This window comes from Nerophis lumbriciformis, linkage group LG08 (genome assembly GCF_033978685.3).
Source record: "Nerophis lumbriciformis linkage group LG08, RoL_Nlum_v2.1, whole genome shotgun sequence".
In the NCBI taxonomy this organism is placed as follows: Eukaryota; Metazoa; Chordata; class Actinopteri; order Syngnathiformes; family Syngnathidae; genus Nerophis; species Nerophis lumbriciformis.
Window position 1 is genome coordinate 54345001 of NC_084555.2, and position 15908 is coordinate 54360908.

Genomic DNA, 15908 nt, shown 5'->3' on the forward strand with positions numbered 1-15908 from the left:
GCCAAGCTACGGTGAGACGCGCTTTGAAGTCTGCGTCGTCACCATTCCACCTCAACCTTCTCTCTCTCTCTCTCTCTCTCGTCTGACAGCCTGAGCGACGGCAGTGAATATTTGTTCCAGTGCAAAGACGAGGTAAGTTCGTTAAACTCCACAAAACCCAGAAAAACATGGATTTAACATCTTTATCCCTTAATGATGGTCGCAGCTGAAACCAAAATTCTAATATTTAATTTATTATTCCTCTCTGAGCTTTTTTCTCACTTACATGCTGACACTTTCCTTTGGCGCACTGCCACCAGAAAAGCCTTCTCACGCTTGGTGCGAAAAGTGAACTAATAAGCCATGTTTGGCTGGAATGAGTCTCGTATTTCTGGACCAAAATGAAGGTCACTCTTAAGTAGACGATGTGTGAATGCTCCAATGCTGACAGAATGTAGTATGAATGTAAGAATAGTTGGAATGGTTTGAATTTCCAGGAAAAACGGAATTTGGTTTGGAACTTGGAAGAGTGTTGGGTGGATGAGTTGAATGTGTTGATGTTGGAAAGGCTTGAATCGGATGAAAAATGTGGGAATTGTTGAACTTTGAAGAATGTCCCATTCATTTCAATGGGATTTTCGGGAAAATTGAATGTTCTGAATGAGTTGATGTTGGAATTTTGGTTTGAATTTCCAGGGAAACTGGAATTTGGTTTGGAACTTGGGAAAGTGTTAGTTTGAATGTCCAGGATGACTGGACATTTAAATGGGAACTTCCTTGAAATGTGGGAATTTGGGGAAAAGCGGGAATTTTTTTGAAATGATTAGGAGCATGAATGTCCTGTATGAGCTGAATTGGTTGGTGTTGAGGTCAAGAAAGGTTGAATTAGTTAACGTTTTTAATTGAGAAATTCCTGGAATTTCGGGAAAACCTGGAATTTTTATAGTTCATTAACCAACTTGGTTTTTCTCCTGATTATGAGGACTGTTTTGACAGTATAACGGTTGAAATGGGTTGAAAAATGTGAAAGGAGTAGTCGAACTTAAGGGTGGAAATAGGTTACCAAAAAAACGGGAATTCCTGGAAATTTGTTGAATGTGGAAAAATGATAGTTTGAATGTCCGGGATGAGTTGAATGTGGAATGGTTTGAATGGGTAGAAGAATGTGGGAATTGTGGAAGTTTGAAAAATAGTCAATTCATTTTAAATGGGGAAAATGCAAAAAAAAAAGAAAAGAAAAAAGAAAAGAAAAAGGGAACTCTGGGAAATTCGGGAATTTTTCTTTAGAATTATTGACGTGGAGCACACAATTCCTGAACAGGCTGAATATTTTGAAGTAGGAACGGTTTGAATCAGATGAAAAATGTGGGAATTGTTGAACTTTGAAGAATGTCCCATTCATTTCAATGGGATTTTCGGGAAAATTGAATGTTCTGAGTGAGTTGGTGTTGGAATTTTGGTTTGAATTTCCAGGGAAACTGGAACTTGGGAAAGTCCAGGATGAGTGGAATGTGTTGATGTTGGAATGGTTTGAAAATGTGGGAATTGTGTAACTTGGAAAAATGCCGCCTTCATTTAAATGAGAACTTCCTGGAAATGTGGGAATTTGGGGAAAAGCGGGAATTTTTTTGAAAATGATTAGGAGCATGAATGTCCTGTATGAGCTGAATTGGTTGGTGTTGGAATTGTTTAAATCGGTCAAGAAAGGTTGAATTAGTAAAAGTTTTTAATTGAGAAATTCCTGGAATTTCGGGAAAACCTGGAATTTTTATAGTTCATTAACCAACTTGGTTTTTCTCCTGAATATGAGGACTGTTTTGACAGTAGAACGGTTGAAATGGGTTGAAAAATGTGAAAGGAGTAGTCGAACTTAAGCGTGGAAATAGGTTACCAAAAAAAACCGGGAATTCCTGGAAATTTGTTGAATGTGGAAAAATGATAGTTTGAATGTCCAGGATGAGTTGAATGTGGAATGGTTTGAATGGGTAGAAGAATGTGGAAGTTTGAAAAATGGTCAATTAATTTTAAATGGGGAAAATGCGGAAAAAAAAAGGGAACTCTGGGAAATTTGGGAATTTTTCTTTAGAATTATTGAAGTGGAGCACACAATTCCTGAACAGGCTGAATATTTTGAAGTAGGAACGGTTTGAATCGGATGAAAAATGTGGGAATTGTGGAACTTTGAAGAATGTCCCATTCATTTCAATGGGATTTTCGGGAAAATTGAATGTTCTGAATGAGTTGGTGTTGGAATTTTGGTTTGAATTTCCAGGGAAACTGGAATTTGGTTTGGAACTTGGGAAAGTGTTAGTTTGAATGTCCAGGATGACTGGACATTTAAATGGGAACTTCCTGGAAATGTGGGAATTTGGGGAAAAGCGGGAATTTTTTGAAAATGATTAGGAGCATGAATGTCCTGTATGAGCTGAATTGGTTGGTGTTGGAATTGTTTAAATCGGTCAAGAAAGGTTGAATTAGTAAAAGTTTTTAATTGAGAAATTCCTGGAATTTGGGGAAAACCTGGAATTTTTATAGTTCCTTAAACAACTTGGTTTTTCTCCTGAATATGAGGACTGTTTTGACAGTAGAACGGTTGAAATGGGTTGAAAAATGTGAAAGGAGTAGTCGAACTTAAGCGTGGAAATAGGTTACCAAAAAAACGTGAATTCCTGGAAATTTGTTGAATGTGGAAAAATGATAGTTTGAATGTCCAGGATGAGTTGAATGTGGAATGGTTTGAATGGGTAGAAGAATGTGGGAATTGTGGAAGTTTGAAAAATGGTCAATTCATTTTAAATGGGGAAAATGCAAAAAAAAAAGAAAAAAAGGGAACTCTGGGAAATTCGGGAATTTTTTTTAGAATTATTGAAGTGGAGCACACAATTCCTGAACAGGCTGAATATTTTGAAGTAGGAACGGTTTGAATCGGATGAAAAATGTGGGAATTGTGGAACTTTGAAGAATGTCCCATTCATTTCAATGGGATTTTCGGGAAAATTGAATGTTCTGAATGAGTTGGTGTTGGAATTTTGGTTTGAATTTCCAGGGAAACTGGAATTTGGTTTGGAACTTGGGAAAGTGTTAGTTTGAATGTCCAGGATGAGTGAAATGTGTTGATGTTGGAATGGTTTGAATAGGTTGAAAATGTGGGAATTGTGGAACTTGGAAAAATGCCGCCTTCATTTAAATGGGAACTTCCTGGAAATGTGGGAATTTGGGGAAAAGCGGCAATTTTTTGAAAATGATTAGGAGCATGAATGTCCTGTATGAGCTGAATTGGTTGGTGTTGAGGTCAAGAAAGGTTGAATTAGTTAAAGTTTTTAATTGAGAAATTCCTGGAAAACCTGAAATTTTTATAGTTCATTAACCAACTTGGTTTTTCTCCGGAATATGAGGACTGTTTTGACAGTAGAACGGTTGAAATGGGTTGAAAAATGAATGTGAAAGGAGTAGTCGAACTTAAGCGTGGAAATAGGTTACCAAAAAACGGGAATTCCTGGAAATGTGTTAAATGTGGAAAAATGATAGTTTGAATGTCCAGGATGAGTTGAATGTGGAATGGTTTGAATGGGTAGAAGAATGTGGGAATTGTGGAAGTTTGAAAAATGGTCAATTCATTTTAAATGGGGAAAATGCAAAAAAAAGAAAAAAAAAGGGAACTCTGGGAAATTCGGGATTTTTTTTTTTGAATTATTGAAGTGAAGCACACAATTCCTGAACAGGCTGAATATTTTGAAGTAGGAACGGTTTGAATCGGATGAAAAATGTGGGAATTGTGGAACTTTGAAGAATGTCCCATTCATTTCAATGGGATTTTCGGGAAAATTGAATGTTCTGAATGAGTTGATGTTGGAATTTTGGTTTGAATTTCCAGGGAAACTGGAATTTGGTTTGGAACTTGGGAAAGTCCAGGATGACTGGAATGTGTTGATGTTGGAATAGGTTGAAAATGTGGGAATTGTGGAACTTGGAAAAATGCCGCCTTCATTTAAATGGGAACTTCCTGGAAATGTGGGAATTTGGGGAAAAGCGGGAATTTTTTGAAAATGATTAGGAGCATGAATGTCCTGTATGAGCTGAATTGGTTGGTGTTGGAATTGTTTGAATCGGTCAAGAAAGGTTGAATTAGTTAAAGTTTTTAATTGAGAAATTCCTGGAATTTCGGGAAAACCTGGAATTTTTATAGTTCATTAACCAACTTGGTTTTTCTCCTGAATATGAGGACTGTTTTGACAGTATAACGGTTGAAATGGGTTGCAAAATGTGAAAGGAGTAGTCGAACTTAAGGGTGGAAATAGGTTACCAAAAAACAGGAATTCCTGGAAATGTGTTAATGTGTAAAAATTATAGTTTGAATGTCCAGGATGAGTTGAATGTGGAATGGTTTGAATGGGTAGAAGAATGTGGAAGTTTGAAAAATGGTCAATTCATTTTAAATGGGGAAAATGCGAAAAAAAAAAGGGAACTCTGGGAAATTTGGGAATTTTTTTTTAGAATTATTGAAGTGGAGCACACAATTCCTGAACAGGCTGAATATTTTGAAGTAGGAACAATTTGAATCAGGTGAAAAATGTGGGAATTGTGGAACTTTGAAGAATGTCCCATTCATTTCAATGGGATTTTCGGGAAAATTGAATGTTCTGAATGAGTTGGTGTTGGAATTTTGGTTTGAATTTCCAGGGAAACTGGAATTTGGTTTGGAACTTGGGAAAGTCCAGGATGACTGGAATGTGTTGATGTTGGAATGGTTTGAATAGGTTGAAAATGTGGGAATTGTGGAACTTGGAAAAATGCCGCCTTCATTTAAATGGGAACTTCCTGGAAATGTGGGAATTTGGGGAAAAGCGGGAATTTTTTGAAAATGATTAGGAGCATCAATGTCCTGTATGAGCTGAATTGGTTGGTGTGGGAATTGTTTGAATCGGTCAAGAAAGGTTGAATTAGTTAAAGTTTTTAATTGAGAAATTCCTGGAATTTCGGGAAAACCTGGAATTTTTATAGTTCATTAACCAACTTGGTTTTTCTCCTGAATATGAGGACTGTTTTGACAGTATAACGGTTGAAATGGGTTGCAAAATGTGAAAGAAGTAGTCGAACTTAAGGGTGGAAATAGGTTACCAAAAAACAGGAATTCCTGGAAATGTGTTAATGTGGAAAAATGATAGTTTGAATGTCCAGGATGAGTTGAATGTGGAATGGTTTGAATGGGTAGAAGAATGTGGGAATTGTGGAAGTTTGAAAAATGGTCAATTCATTTTAAATGGGGAAAATGCAAAAAAAAAAAAGAAGAAAAAAAAAAAGGGAACTCTGGGAAATTCGGGAATTTTTCTTTAGAATTATTGAAGTGGAGCACACAATTCCTGAACAGGCTGAATATTTTGAAGTAGGAACGGTTTGAATCAGATGAAAAATGTGGGAATTGTGGAACTTTGAAGAATGTCCCATTCATTTCAATGGGATTTTCGGGAAAATTGAATGTTCTGAATGAGTTGATGTTGGAATTTTGGTTTGAATTTCCAGGGAAACTGGAATTTGGTTTGGAACTTGGGAAAGTCCAGGATGAGTGGAATGTGTTGATGTTGGAATGGTTTGAATAGGTTGAAAATGCGGGAATTGTGGAACTTGGAAAAATGCCGCCTTCATTTAAATGGGAACTTCCTGGAAATGTGGGAATTTGGGGAAAAGCGGGAATTTTTTGAAAATGATTAGGAGCATGAATGTCCTGTATGAGCTGAATTGGTTGGTGTTGGAATTGTTTGAATCGGTCAAGAAAGGTTGAATTAGTTAAAGTTTTTAATTGAGAAATTCCTGGAATTTCGGGAAAACCTGGAATTTTTATAGTTCATTAACCAACTTGGTTTTTCTCCTGAATATGAGGACTGTTTTGACAGTATAACGGTTGAAATGGGTTGAAAAATGTGAAAGGAGTAGTCGAACTTAAGAGTGGAAATAGGTTACCAAAAAACGGGAATTCCTGGAAATGTGTTAAATGTGGAAAAATGATAGTTTGAATGTCCAGGATGAGTTGAATGTGGAATGGTTTGAATGGGTAGAAGAATGTGGGAATTGTGGAAGTTTGAAAAATGGTCAATTCATTTTAAATGGGGAAAATGCAAAAAAAAAAAAAAAAGGGAACTCTGGGAAATTCGGGAATTTTTTTTAAGAATTATTGAAGTGGAGCACACAATTCCTGAACAGGCTGAATATTTTGAAGTAGGAACGGTTTGAATCGGATGAAAAATGTGGAAATTGTTGAACTTTGAAGAATGTCCCATTCATTTCAATGGGATTTTCGGGAAAATTGAATGTTCTGAATGAGTTGGTGTTGGAATTTTGGTTTGAATTTCCAGGGACACTGGAATTTGGTTTGGAACTTGGGAAAGTCCAGGATGACTGGAATGTGTTGATGTTGGAATGGTTTGAATAGGTTGAAAATGTGGGAATTGTGGAACTTGGAAAAATGCCGCCTTCATTTAAATGGGAACTTCCTGGAAATGTGGGAATTTGGGGAAAAGCGGGAATTTTAAAAAAATGATTAGCAGCATGAATGTCCTGTATGAGCTGAATTGGTTGGTGTTGAGGTCAAGAAAGGTTGAATTAGTTAGTTTTTAATTGAGAAATTCCTGGAATTTCGGGAAAACCTGGATTTTTTATAGTTCATTAACCAACTTGGTTTTTCTCCTGAATATGAGGACTGTTTTGACAGTATAACGGTTGAAATGGGTTGAAATATGTGAAAGGAGTAGTCGAACTTAAGGGTGGAAATAGGTTACCAAAAAAACGGGAATTCCTGGAAATGTGTTAAATGTGGAAAAATGATAGTTTGAATGTCCAGGATGAGTTGAATGTGGAATGGTTTGAATGGGTAGAAGAACGTGGGAATTGTGGAAGTTTGAAAAATGGTCTATTCATTTTAAATGGGGAAAATGCAAAAAAGAAAAAAAAAGGGAACTCTGGGAAATTCGGGAATTTTTTTTTAGAATTATTGAAGTGGAGCACACAATTCCTGAACAGGCTGAATATTTTGAAGTAGGAACGGTTTGAATCAGATGGAAAATGTGGGAATTGTGGAACTTTGAAGAATGTCCCATTCATTTCAATGGGATTTTCGGGAAAATTGAATGTTCTGAATGAGTTGATGTTGGAATTTTGGTTTGAATTTCCAGGGAAACTGGAATTTGGTTTGGAACTTGGGAAAGTCCAGGATGACTGGAATGTGTTGATGTTGGAATGGTTTGAATAGGTTGAAAATGTGGGAATTGTGGAACTTGGAAAAATGCCGCCTTCATTTAAATGGGAACTTCCTGGAAATGTGGGAATTTGGGGAAAAGCGGGAATTTTTAAAAAATGATTAGGAGCATGAATGTCCTGTATGAGCTGAATTGGTTGGTGTTGGAATTGTTTGAATCGGTCAAGAAAGGTTGAATTGGTTAAAGTTTTTAATTGAGAAATTCCTGGAATTTCGGGAAAACCTGGAATTTTTATAGTTCATTAACCAACTTGGTTTTTCTCCTGAATATGAGGACTGTTTTGACAGTATAACGGTTGAAATGGGTTGAAAAATGTGAAAGGAGTAGTCGAACTTAAGGGTGGAAATAGGTTACCAAAAAACAGGAATTCCTGGAAATGTGTTAAATGTGGAAAAATGATAGTTTGAATGTCCAGGATGAGTTGAATGTGGAATGGTTTGAATGGGTAGAAGAATGTGGGAATTGTGGAAGTTTGAAAAATGGTCAATTCATTTTAAATGGGGAAAATGCAACAAAAAAAAAAAAGGGAACTCTGGGAAATTCGGGAATTTTTTTTTAGAATTATTGAAGTGGAGCACACAATTCCTGAACAGGCTGAATATTTTGAAGTAGGAACGGTTTGAATCGGATGAAAAATGTGGGAATTGTTGAACTTTGAAGAATGTCCCATTCATTTCAATGGGATTTTCGGGAAAATTGAATGTTCTGAATGAGTTGGTGTTGGAATTTTGGTTTGAATTTCCAGGGAAACTGGAATTTGGTTTGGAACTTGGGAAAGTCCAGGATGAGTGGAATGTGTTGGTGTTGGAATGGTTTGAATAGGTTGAAAATGTGGGAATTGTGGAACTTGGAAAAATGCCGCCTTCATTTAAATGGGAACTTCCTTGAAATGTGGGAATTTGGGGAAAAGCGGGAATTTTTTGAAAATGATTAGGAGCATCAATGTCCTGTATGAGCTGAATTGGTTGGTGTCGGAATTGTTTGAATCGGTCAAGAAACGTTGAATTAGTTAAAGTTTTTAATTGAGAAATTCCTGGAATTTCGGGAAAACCTGGAATTTTTATAGTTCATTAACCAACTTGGTTTTTCTCCTGAATATGAGGACTGTTTTGACAGTATAACGGTTGAAATGGGTTGAAAAATGTGAAAGGAGTAGTCGAACTTAAGGGTGGAAACAAAAAACGGGAATTCCTGGAAATGTGTTAAATGTGGAAAAATGATAGTTTGAATGTCCAGGATGAGTTGAATGTGGAATGGTTTGAATGGGTAGAAGAATGTGGGAATTGTGGAAGTTTGAAAAATGGTCAATTCATTTTAAATGGGGAAAATGCAAAAAAAAAAGAAAAAAAAAAGGGAACTATGGGAAATTCGGGAATTTTTTTTTAGAATTATTGAAGTGGAGCACACAATTCCTGAACAGGCTGAATATTTTGAAGTAGGAACGGTTTGAATCAGATGAAAAATGTGGGAATTGTGGAACTTTGAAGAATGTCCCATTCATTTCAATGGGATTTTCGGGAAAATTGAATGTTCTGAATGAGTTGGTGTTGGAATTTTGGTTTGAATTTCCAGGGAAACTGAAATTTGGTTTGGAACTTGGGAAAGTGTTAGTTTGAATGTCCAGGATGAGTGGAATGTGTTGATGTTGGAATGGTTTGAATAGGTTGAAAATGTGGGAATTGTGGAACTTGGAAAAATGCCGCCTTCATTTAAATGGGAACTTCCTTGAAATGTGGGAATTTGGGGAAAAGCGGGAATTTTTTGAAAATGATTAGGAGCATGAATGTCCTGTATGAGCTGAATTGGTTGGTGTTGGAATTGTTTGAATCCGTCAAGAAAGGTTGATTTAGTTAAAGTTTTTAATTGAGAAATTCCTGGAATTTCGGGAAAACCTGGAATTTTTATAGTTCATTAACCAACTTGGTTTTTCTCTTGAATATGAGGACTGTTTTGACAGTAGAACGGTTGAAATGCGTTGAAAAATGTGAAAGGAGTAGTCGAACTTAAGGGTGGAAATAGGTTAACAAAAAACGGGAATTCCTGGAAATGTGTTAATTGTGGAAAAATGATAGTTTGAATGTCCAGGATGAGTTGAATGTGGAATGGTTTGAATGGGTAGAAGAATGTGGGAATTGTGGAAGTTTGAAAAATGGTCAATTCATTTTAAATGGGGAAAATGCAAAAAAAAAAAAAAAAAAAAGGGAACTCTGGGAAATTCGGGAATTTTTCTTTAGAATTATTGAAGTGGAGCACACAATTCCTGAACAGGCTGAATATTTTGAAGTAGGAACGGTTTGAATCGGATGAAAAATGTGGGAATTGTGGAACTTTGAAGAATGTCCCATTCATTTCAATGGGATTTTCGGGAAAATTGAATGTTCTGAATGAGTTGATGTTGGAATTTTGGTTTGAATTTCCAGGGAAACTGGAATTTGGTTTGGAACTTGGGAAAGTCCAGGATGAGTGGAATGTGTTGATGTTGGAATGGTTTGAATAGGTTGAAAATGTGGGAATTGTGGAACTTGGAAAAATGCCGCCTTCATTTAAATGGGAACTTCCTGGAAATGTGGGAATTTGGGGAAAAGCGGGAATTTTTTGAAAATGATTAGGAGCATGAATGTCCTGTATGAGCTGAATTGGTTGGTGTTGGAATTGTTTGAATCGGTCAAGAAAGGTTGAATTAGTAAAAGTTTTTAATTGAGAAATTCCTGGAATTTCGGGAAAACTTGGAATTTTTATAGTTCATTAACCAACTTGGTTTTTCTCCTGAATATGAGGATTGTTTTGACAGTATAACGGTTGAAATGGGTTGAAAAAAGTGAAAGAAGTAGTCGAACTTAAGAGTGGAAATAGGTTACCAAAAAAACGGGAATTACTGGAAATGTGTTGAATGTGGAAACATGATAGTTTGAATGTCCAGGATGAGTTGAATGTGGAATGGTTTGAATGGGTAGAAGAATGTGGGAATTGTGGAAGTTTGAAAAATGGTCAATTCATTTTAAATGGGGAAAATGCAAAAAAAAAAAAAAAAAGGGAACTCTGGGAAATTCGGGAATTTTTCTTTAGAATTATTGAAGTGGAGCACACAATTCCTGAACAGGCTGAATATTTTGAAGTAGGAACGGTTTGAATCGGATGAAAAATGTGGGAATTGTTGAACTTTGAAGAATGTCCCATTCATTTCAATGGGATTTTCGGGAAAATTGAATGTTCTGAATGAGTTGGTGTTGGAATTTTGGTTTGAATTTCCAGGGAAACTGGAATTTGGTTTGGAACTTGGGAAAGTCCAGGATGAGTGGAATGTGTTGGTGTTGGAATGGTTTGAATAGGTTGAAAATGTGGGAATTGTGGAACTTGGAAAAATGCCGCCTTCATTTAAATGGGAACTTCCTTGAAATGTGGGAATTTGGGGAAAAGCGGGAATTTTTTGAAAATGATTAGGAGCATCAATGTCCTGTATGAGCTGAATTGGTTGGTGTCGGAATTGTTTGAATCGGTCAAGAAACGTTGAATTAGTTAAAGTTTTTAATTGAGAAATTCCTGGAATTTCGGGAAAACCTGGAATTTTTATAGTTCATTAACCAACTTGGTTTTTCTCCTGAATATGAGGACTGTTTTGACAGTATAACGGTTGAAATGGGTTGAAAAATGTGAAAGGAGTAGTCGAACTTAAGGGTGGAAACAAAAAACGGGAATTCCTGGAAATGTGTTAAATGTGGAAAAATGATAGTTTGAATGTCCAGGATGAGTTGAATGTGGAATGGTTTGAATGGGTAGAAGAATGTGGGAATTGTGGAAGTTTGAAAAATGGTCAATTCATTTTAAATGGGGAAAATGCAAAAAAAAAAGAAAAAAAAAGAAAAAAAAAAGGGAACTATGGGAAATTCGGGAATTTTTTTTTAGAATTATTGAAGTGGAGCACACAATTCCTGAACAGGCTGAATATTTTGAAGTAGGAACGGTTTGAATCAGATGAAAAATGTGGGAATTGTGGAACTTTGAAGAATGTCCCATTCATTTCAATGGGATTTTCGGGAAAATTGAATGTTCTGAATGAGTTGGTGTTGGAATTTTGGTTTGAATTTCCAGGGAAACTGAAATTTGGTTTGGAACTTGGGAAAGTGTTAGTTTGAATGTCCAGGATGAGTGGAATGTGTTGATGTTGGAATGGTTTGAATAGGTTGAAAATGTGGGAATTGTGGAACTTGGAAAAATGCCGCCTTCATTTAAATGGGAACTTCCTGGAAATGTGGGAATTTGGGGAAAAGCGGGAATTTTTTGAAAATGATTAGGAGCATGAATGTCCTGAATGAGCTGAATTGGTTGGTGTTGGAATTGTTTGAATCGGTCAAGAAAGGTTGAATTAGTTAATGTTTTTAATTGAGAAATTCCTGGAATTTCGGGAAAACCTGGAATTTTTATAGTTCATTAACCAACTTGGTTTTTCTCCTGAATATGAGGACTGTTTTGACAGTATAACGGTTGAAATGGGTTGAAAAATGTGAAAGGAGTAGTCGAACTTAAGCGTGGAAATAGGTTACCAAAAAAAAAAACGGGAATTCCTGGAAATTTGTTGAATGTGGAAAAATGATAGTTTGAATGTCCAGGATGAGTTGAATGTGGAATGGTTTGAATGGGTAGAAGAATGTGGGAATTGCGGAAGTTTGAAAAATGGTCAATTCATTTTAAATGGGGAAAATGCAAAAAAAAAAGAAAAAAAAAAGGGAACTCTGGGAAATTCGGGAATTTTTTTTAGAATTATTGAAGTGGAGCACACAATTCCTGAAAAGGCTGAATATTTTGATGTTGGAAAGGCTTGAATCGGATGAAAAATGTGGAAATTGTTGAACTTTGAAGAATGTCCCATTCATTTCAATGGGATTTTCGGGAAAATTGAATGTTCTGAATGAGTTGGTGTTGGAATTTTGGTTTGAATTTCCAGGGAAACTGGAATTTGGTTTGGAACTTGGGAAAGTGTTAGTTTGAAAGTCCAGGATGAGTGGAATGTGTTGATGTTGGAATGGTTTGAATAGGTTGAAAATGTGGGAATTGTGGAACTTGGAAAAATGCCGCCTTCATTTAATTGGGAACTTCCTTGAAATGTGGGAATTTGGGGAAAAGCGGGAATTTTTTGAAAATGATTAGGAGCATGAATGTCCTGTATGAGCTGAATTGGTTGGTGTTGGAATTGTTTGAATCGGTCAAGAAAGGTTGAATTAGTTAAAAGTTTTTAATTGAGAAATTCCTGGAATTTCGGGAAAACTTGGAATTTTTATAGTTCATTAACCAACTTGGTTTTTCTCCTGAATATGAGGATTGTTTTGACAGTATAACGGTTGAAATGGGTTGAAAAATGTGAAAGAAGTAGTCGAACTTAAGAGTGGAAATAGGTTACCAAAAAAACGGGAATTACTGGAAATGTGTTGAATGTGGAAACATGATAGTTTGAATGTCCAGGATGAGTTGAATGTGGAATGGTTTGAATGGGTAGAAGAATGTGGGAATTGTGGAAGTTTGAAAAATGGTCAATTCATTTTAAATGGGGAAAATGCAAAAAAAAAAAAAAAAAGGGAACTCTGGGAAATTCGGGAATTTTTCTTTAGAATTATTGAAGTGGAGCACACAATTCCTGAACAGGCTGCATATTTTGAAGTAGGAACGGTTTGAATCGGATGAAAAATGTGGGAATTGTTGAACTTTGAAGAATGTCCCATTCATTTCAATGGGATTTTCGGGAAAATTGAATGTTCTGAATGAGTTGGTGTTGGAATTTTGGTTTGAATTTCCAGGGAAACTGGAATTTGGTTTTGAACTTGGGAAAGTGTTAGTTTGAATGTCCAGGAGGAGTGGAATGTGTTGATGTTGGAATGGTTTGAATAGGTTGAAAATGTGGGAATTGTGGAACTTGGAAAAATGCCGCCTTCATTTAAATGGGAACTTCCTGGGAAAAGCGGGAATTTTTTGAAAATGATTAGGAGCATGAATGAGCTGAATTGGTTGGTGTTGGAATTGTTTAAATCGGTCAAGAAAGGTTGAATTAGTAAAAGTTTTTAATTGAGAAATTCCTGGAATTTCGGGAAAACCTGGAATTTTTATAGTTCATTAACCAACTTGGTTTTTCTCCTGAATATGAGGACTGTTTTGACAGTAGAACGGTTGAAATGGGTTGAAAAATGTGAAAGGAGTAGTCGAACTTAAGGGTGGAAATAGGTTACCAAAAAACGGGAATTCCTGGAAATTTGTTGAATGTGGAAAAATGATAGTTTGAATGTCCAGGATGAGTTGAATGTGGAATGGTTTGAATGGGTAGAAGAATGTGGGAATTGTGGAAGTTTGAAAAATGGTCAATTCATTTTAAATGGGGAAAATGCAAAAAAAAAAAAGGGAACCCTGGGAAATTCGGGAATTTTTCTTTAGAATTATTGAAGTGGAGCACACAATTCCTGAACAGGCTGAATATTTTGAAGTAGGAACGGTTTGAATCGGATGAAAAATGTGGGAATTGTGGAACTTTGAAGAATGTCCCATTCATTTCAATGGGATTTTCGGGAAAATTGAATGTTCTGAATGAGTTGGTGTTGGAATTTTGGTTTGAATTTCCAGGGAAACTGGAATTTGGTTTGGAACTTGGGAAAGTCCAGGATGAGTGGAATGTGTTGATGTTGGAATGGTTTGAATAGGTTGAAAATGTGGGAATTGTGGAACTTGGAAAAATGCCGCCTTCATTTAAATGGGAACTTCCTGGAAATGTGGGAATTTGGGGAAAAGCGGGAATTTTTTTGAAAATGATTAGGAGCATGAATATGCTGAATGAGCTGAATTGGTTGGTGTTGGAATTGTTTAAATTGGTCAAGAAAGGTTGAATTAGTAAAAGTTTTTAATTGAGAAATTCCTGGAATTTCGGGAAAACCTGGAATTTTTATAGTTCATTAACCAACTTGGTTTTTCTCCTGAATATGAGGACTGTTTTGACAGTATAACGGTTGAAATGGGTTGAAAAATGTGAAAGGAGTAGTCGAACTTAAGGGTGGAAATAGGTTACCAAAAAATGGGAATTCCTGGAAATGTGTTAAATGTGGAAAAATGATAGTTTGAATGTCCAGGATGAGTTGAATGTGGAATGGTTTGAATGGGTAGAAGAATGTGGGAATTGTGGAAGTTTGAAAAATGGTCAATTCATTTTAAATGGGGAAAATGCGAAAAAAAAAAGGGAACTCTGGGAAATTTGGGAATTTTTTTTTAGAATTATTGAAGTGGAGCACACAATTCCTGAACAGGCTGCATATTTTGAAGTAGGAACAATTTGAATCAGATGAAAAATGTGGGAATTGTGGAACTTTGAAGAATGTCCCATTCATTTCAATGGGATTTTCGGGAAAATTGAATGTTCTGAATGAGTTGGTGTTGGAATTTTGGTTTGAATTTCCAGGGAAACTGGAATTTGGTTTGGAACTTGGGAAAGTCCAGGATGAGTGGAATGTGTTGATGTTGGAATGGTTTGAATAGGTTGAAAATGTGGGAGTTGTGGAACTTGGAAAAATGCCGCCTTCATTTAAATGGGAACTTCCTGGAAATGTGGGAATTTGGGGAAAAGCGGGAATTTTTTGAAAATGATTAGGAGCATGAATGTCCTGTATGAGCTGAATTGGTTGGTGTTGAGGTCAAGAAAGGTTGAATTAGTTAAAGTTTTTAATTGAGAAATTCCTGGAATTTCGGGAAAACCTGGAATTTTTATAGTTCATTAACCAACTTGGTTTTTCTCCTGAATATGAGGACTGTTTTGACAGTAGAACGGTTGAAATGGGTTGAAAAATGTGAAAGGAGTAGTCGAACTTAAGGGTGGAAACAAAAAACGGGAATTCCTGGAAATGTGTTAAATGTGGAAAAATGATAGTTTGAATGTCCAGGATGAGTTGAATGTGGAATGGTTTGAATGGGTAGAAGAATGTGGGAATTGTGGAAGTTTGAAAAATGGTCAATTCATTTTAAATGGGGAAAATGCAAAAAAAAAGAAAGAAAAAAAAAAAAAAAAAAAAGGGAACTCTGGGAAATTCGGGATTTTTTTTTTTAGAATTATTGAAGTGAAGCACACAATTCCTGAACAGGCTGAATATTTTGAAGTAGGAACAATTTGAATCAGATGAAAAATGTGGGAATTGTGGAACTTTGAAGAATGTCCCATTCATTTCAATGGGATTTTCGGGAAAATTGAATGTTCTGAATGAGTTGGTGTTGGAATTTTGGTTTGAATTTCCAGGGAAACTGGAATTTGGTTTGGAACTTGGGAAAGTCCAGGATGACTGGAATGTGTTGATGTTGGAATGGTTTGAATAGGTTGAAAATGTGGGAATTGTGGAACTTGGAAAAATGCCGCCTTCATTTAAATGGGAACTTCCTGGAAATGTGGGAATTTGGGAAAAAGTGGGAATTTTTTTGAAAATGATTAGGAGCATGCCTGAATGAGCTGAATTGGTTGGTGTTGGAATTGTTTAAATTGGTCAAGAAAGGTTGAATTAGTAAGTTTTTAATTGAGAAATTCCTGGAATTTCGGGAAAACCTGGAATTTTTATAGTTCATTAACCATCTTGGTTTTTCTCCTGAATATGAGGACTGTTTTGACAGTAGAACGGTTGAAATGGGTTGAAAAATGTGAAAGGAGTAGTCGAACTTAAGGGTGGA

General features: G+C 36.1%; 1 protein-coding gene across 4 annotated transcripts in view; it reads left to right on the forward strand.

Moving 5' to 3' along the window:
• sptb (spectrin, beta, erythrocytic) overlaps positions 1-15908 on the forward strand; it is a 230630-nt gene that overhangs the window by 185711 nt on the left and 29011 nt on the right. For all 4 annotated transcript variants that reach the window (XM_061969202.2, XM_061969200.1, XM_061969201.1 and 1 more), the window contains 2 exons: positions 1-11; positions 90-132. The exon at positions 1-11 is cut by the window's left edge and continues 163 nt beyond it. In XM_061969202.2, coding sequence (XP_061825186.1) covers positions 1-11; positions 90-132 — 54 coding nt within the window. The remainder of the gene's footprint in view (positions 12-89; positions 133-15908) is intronic.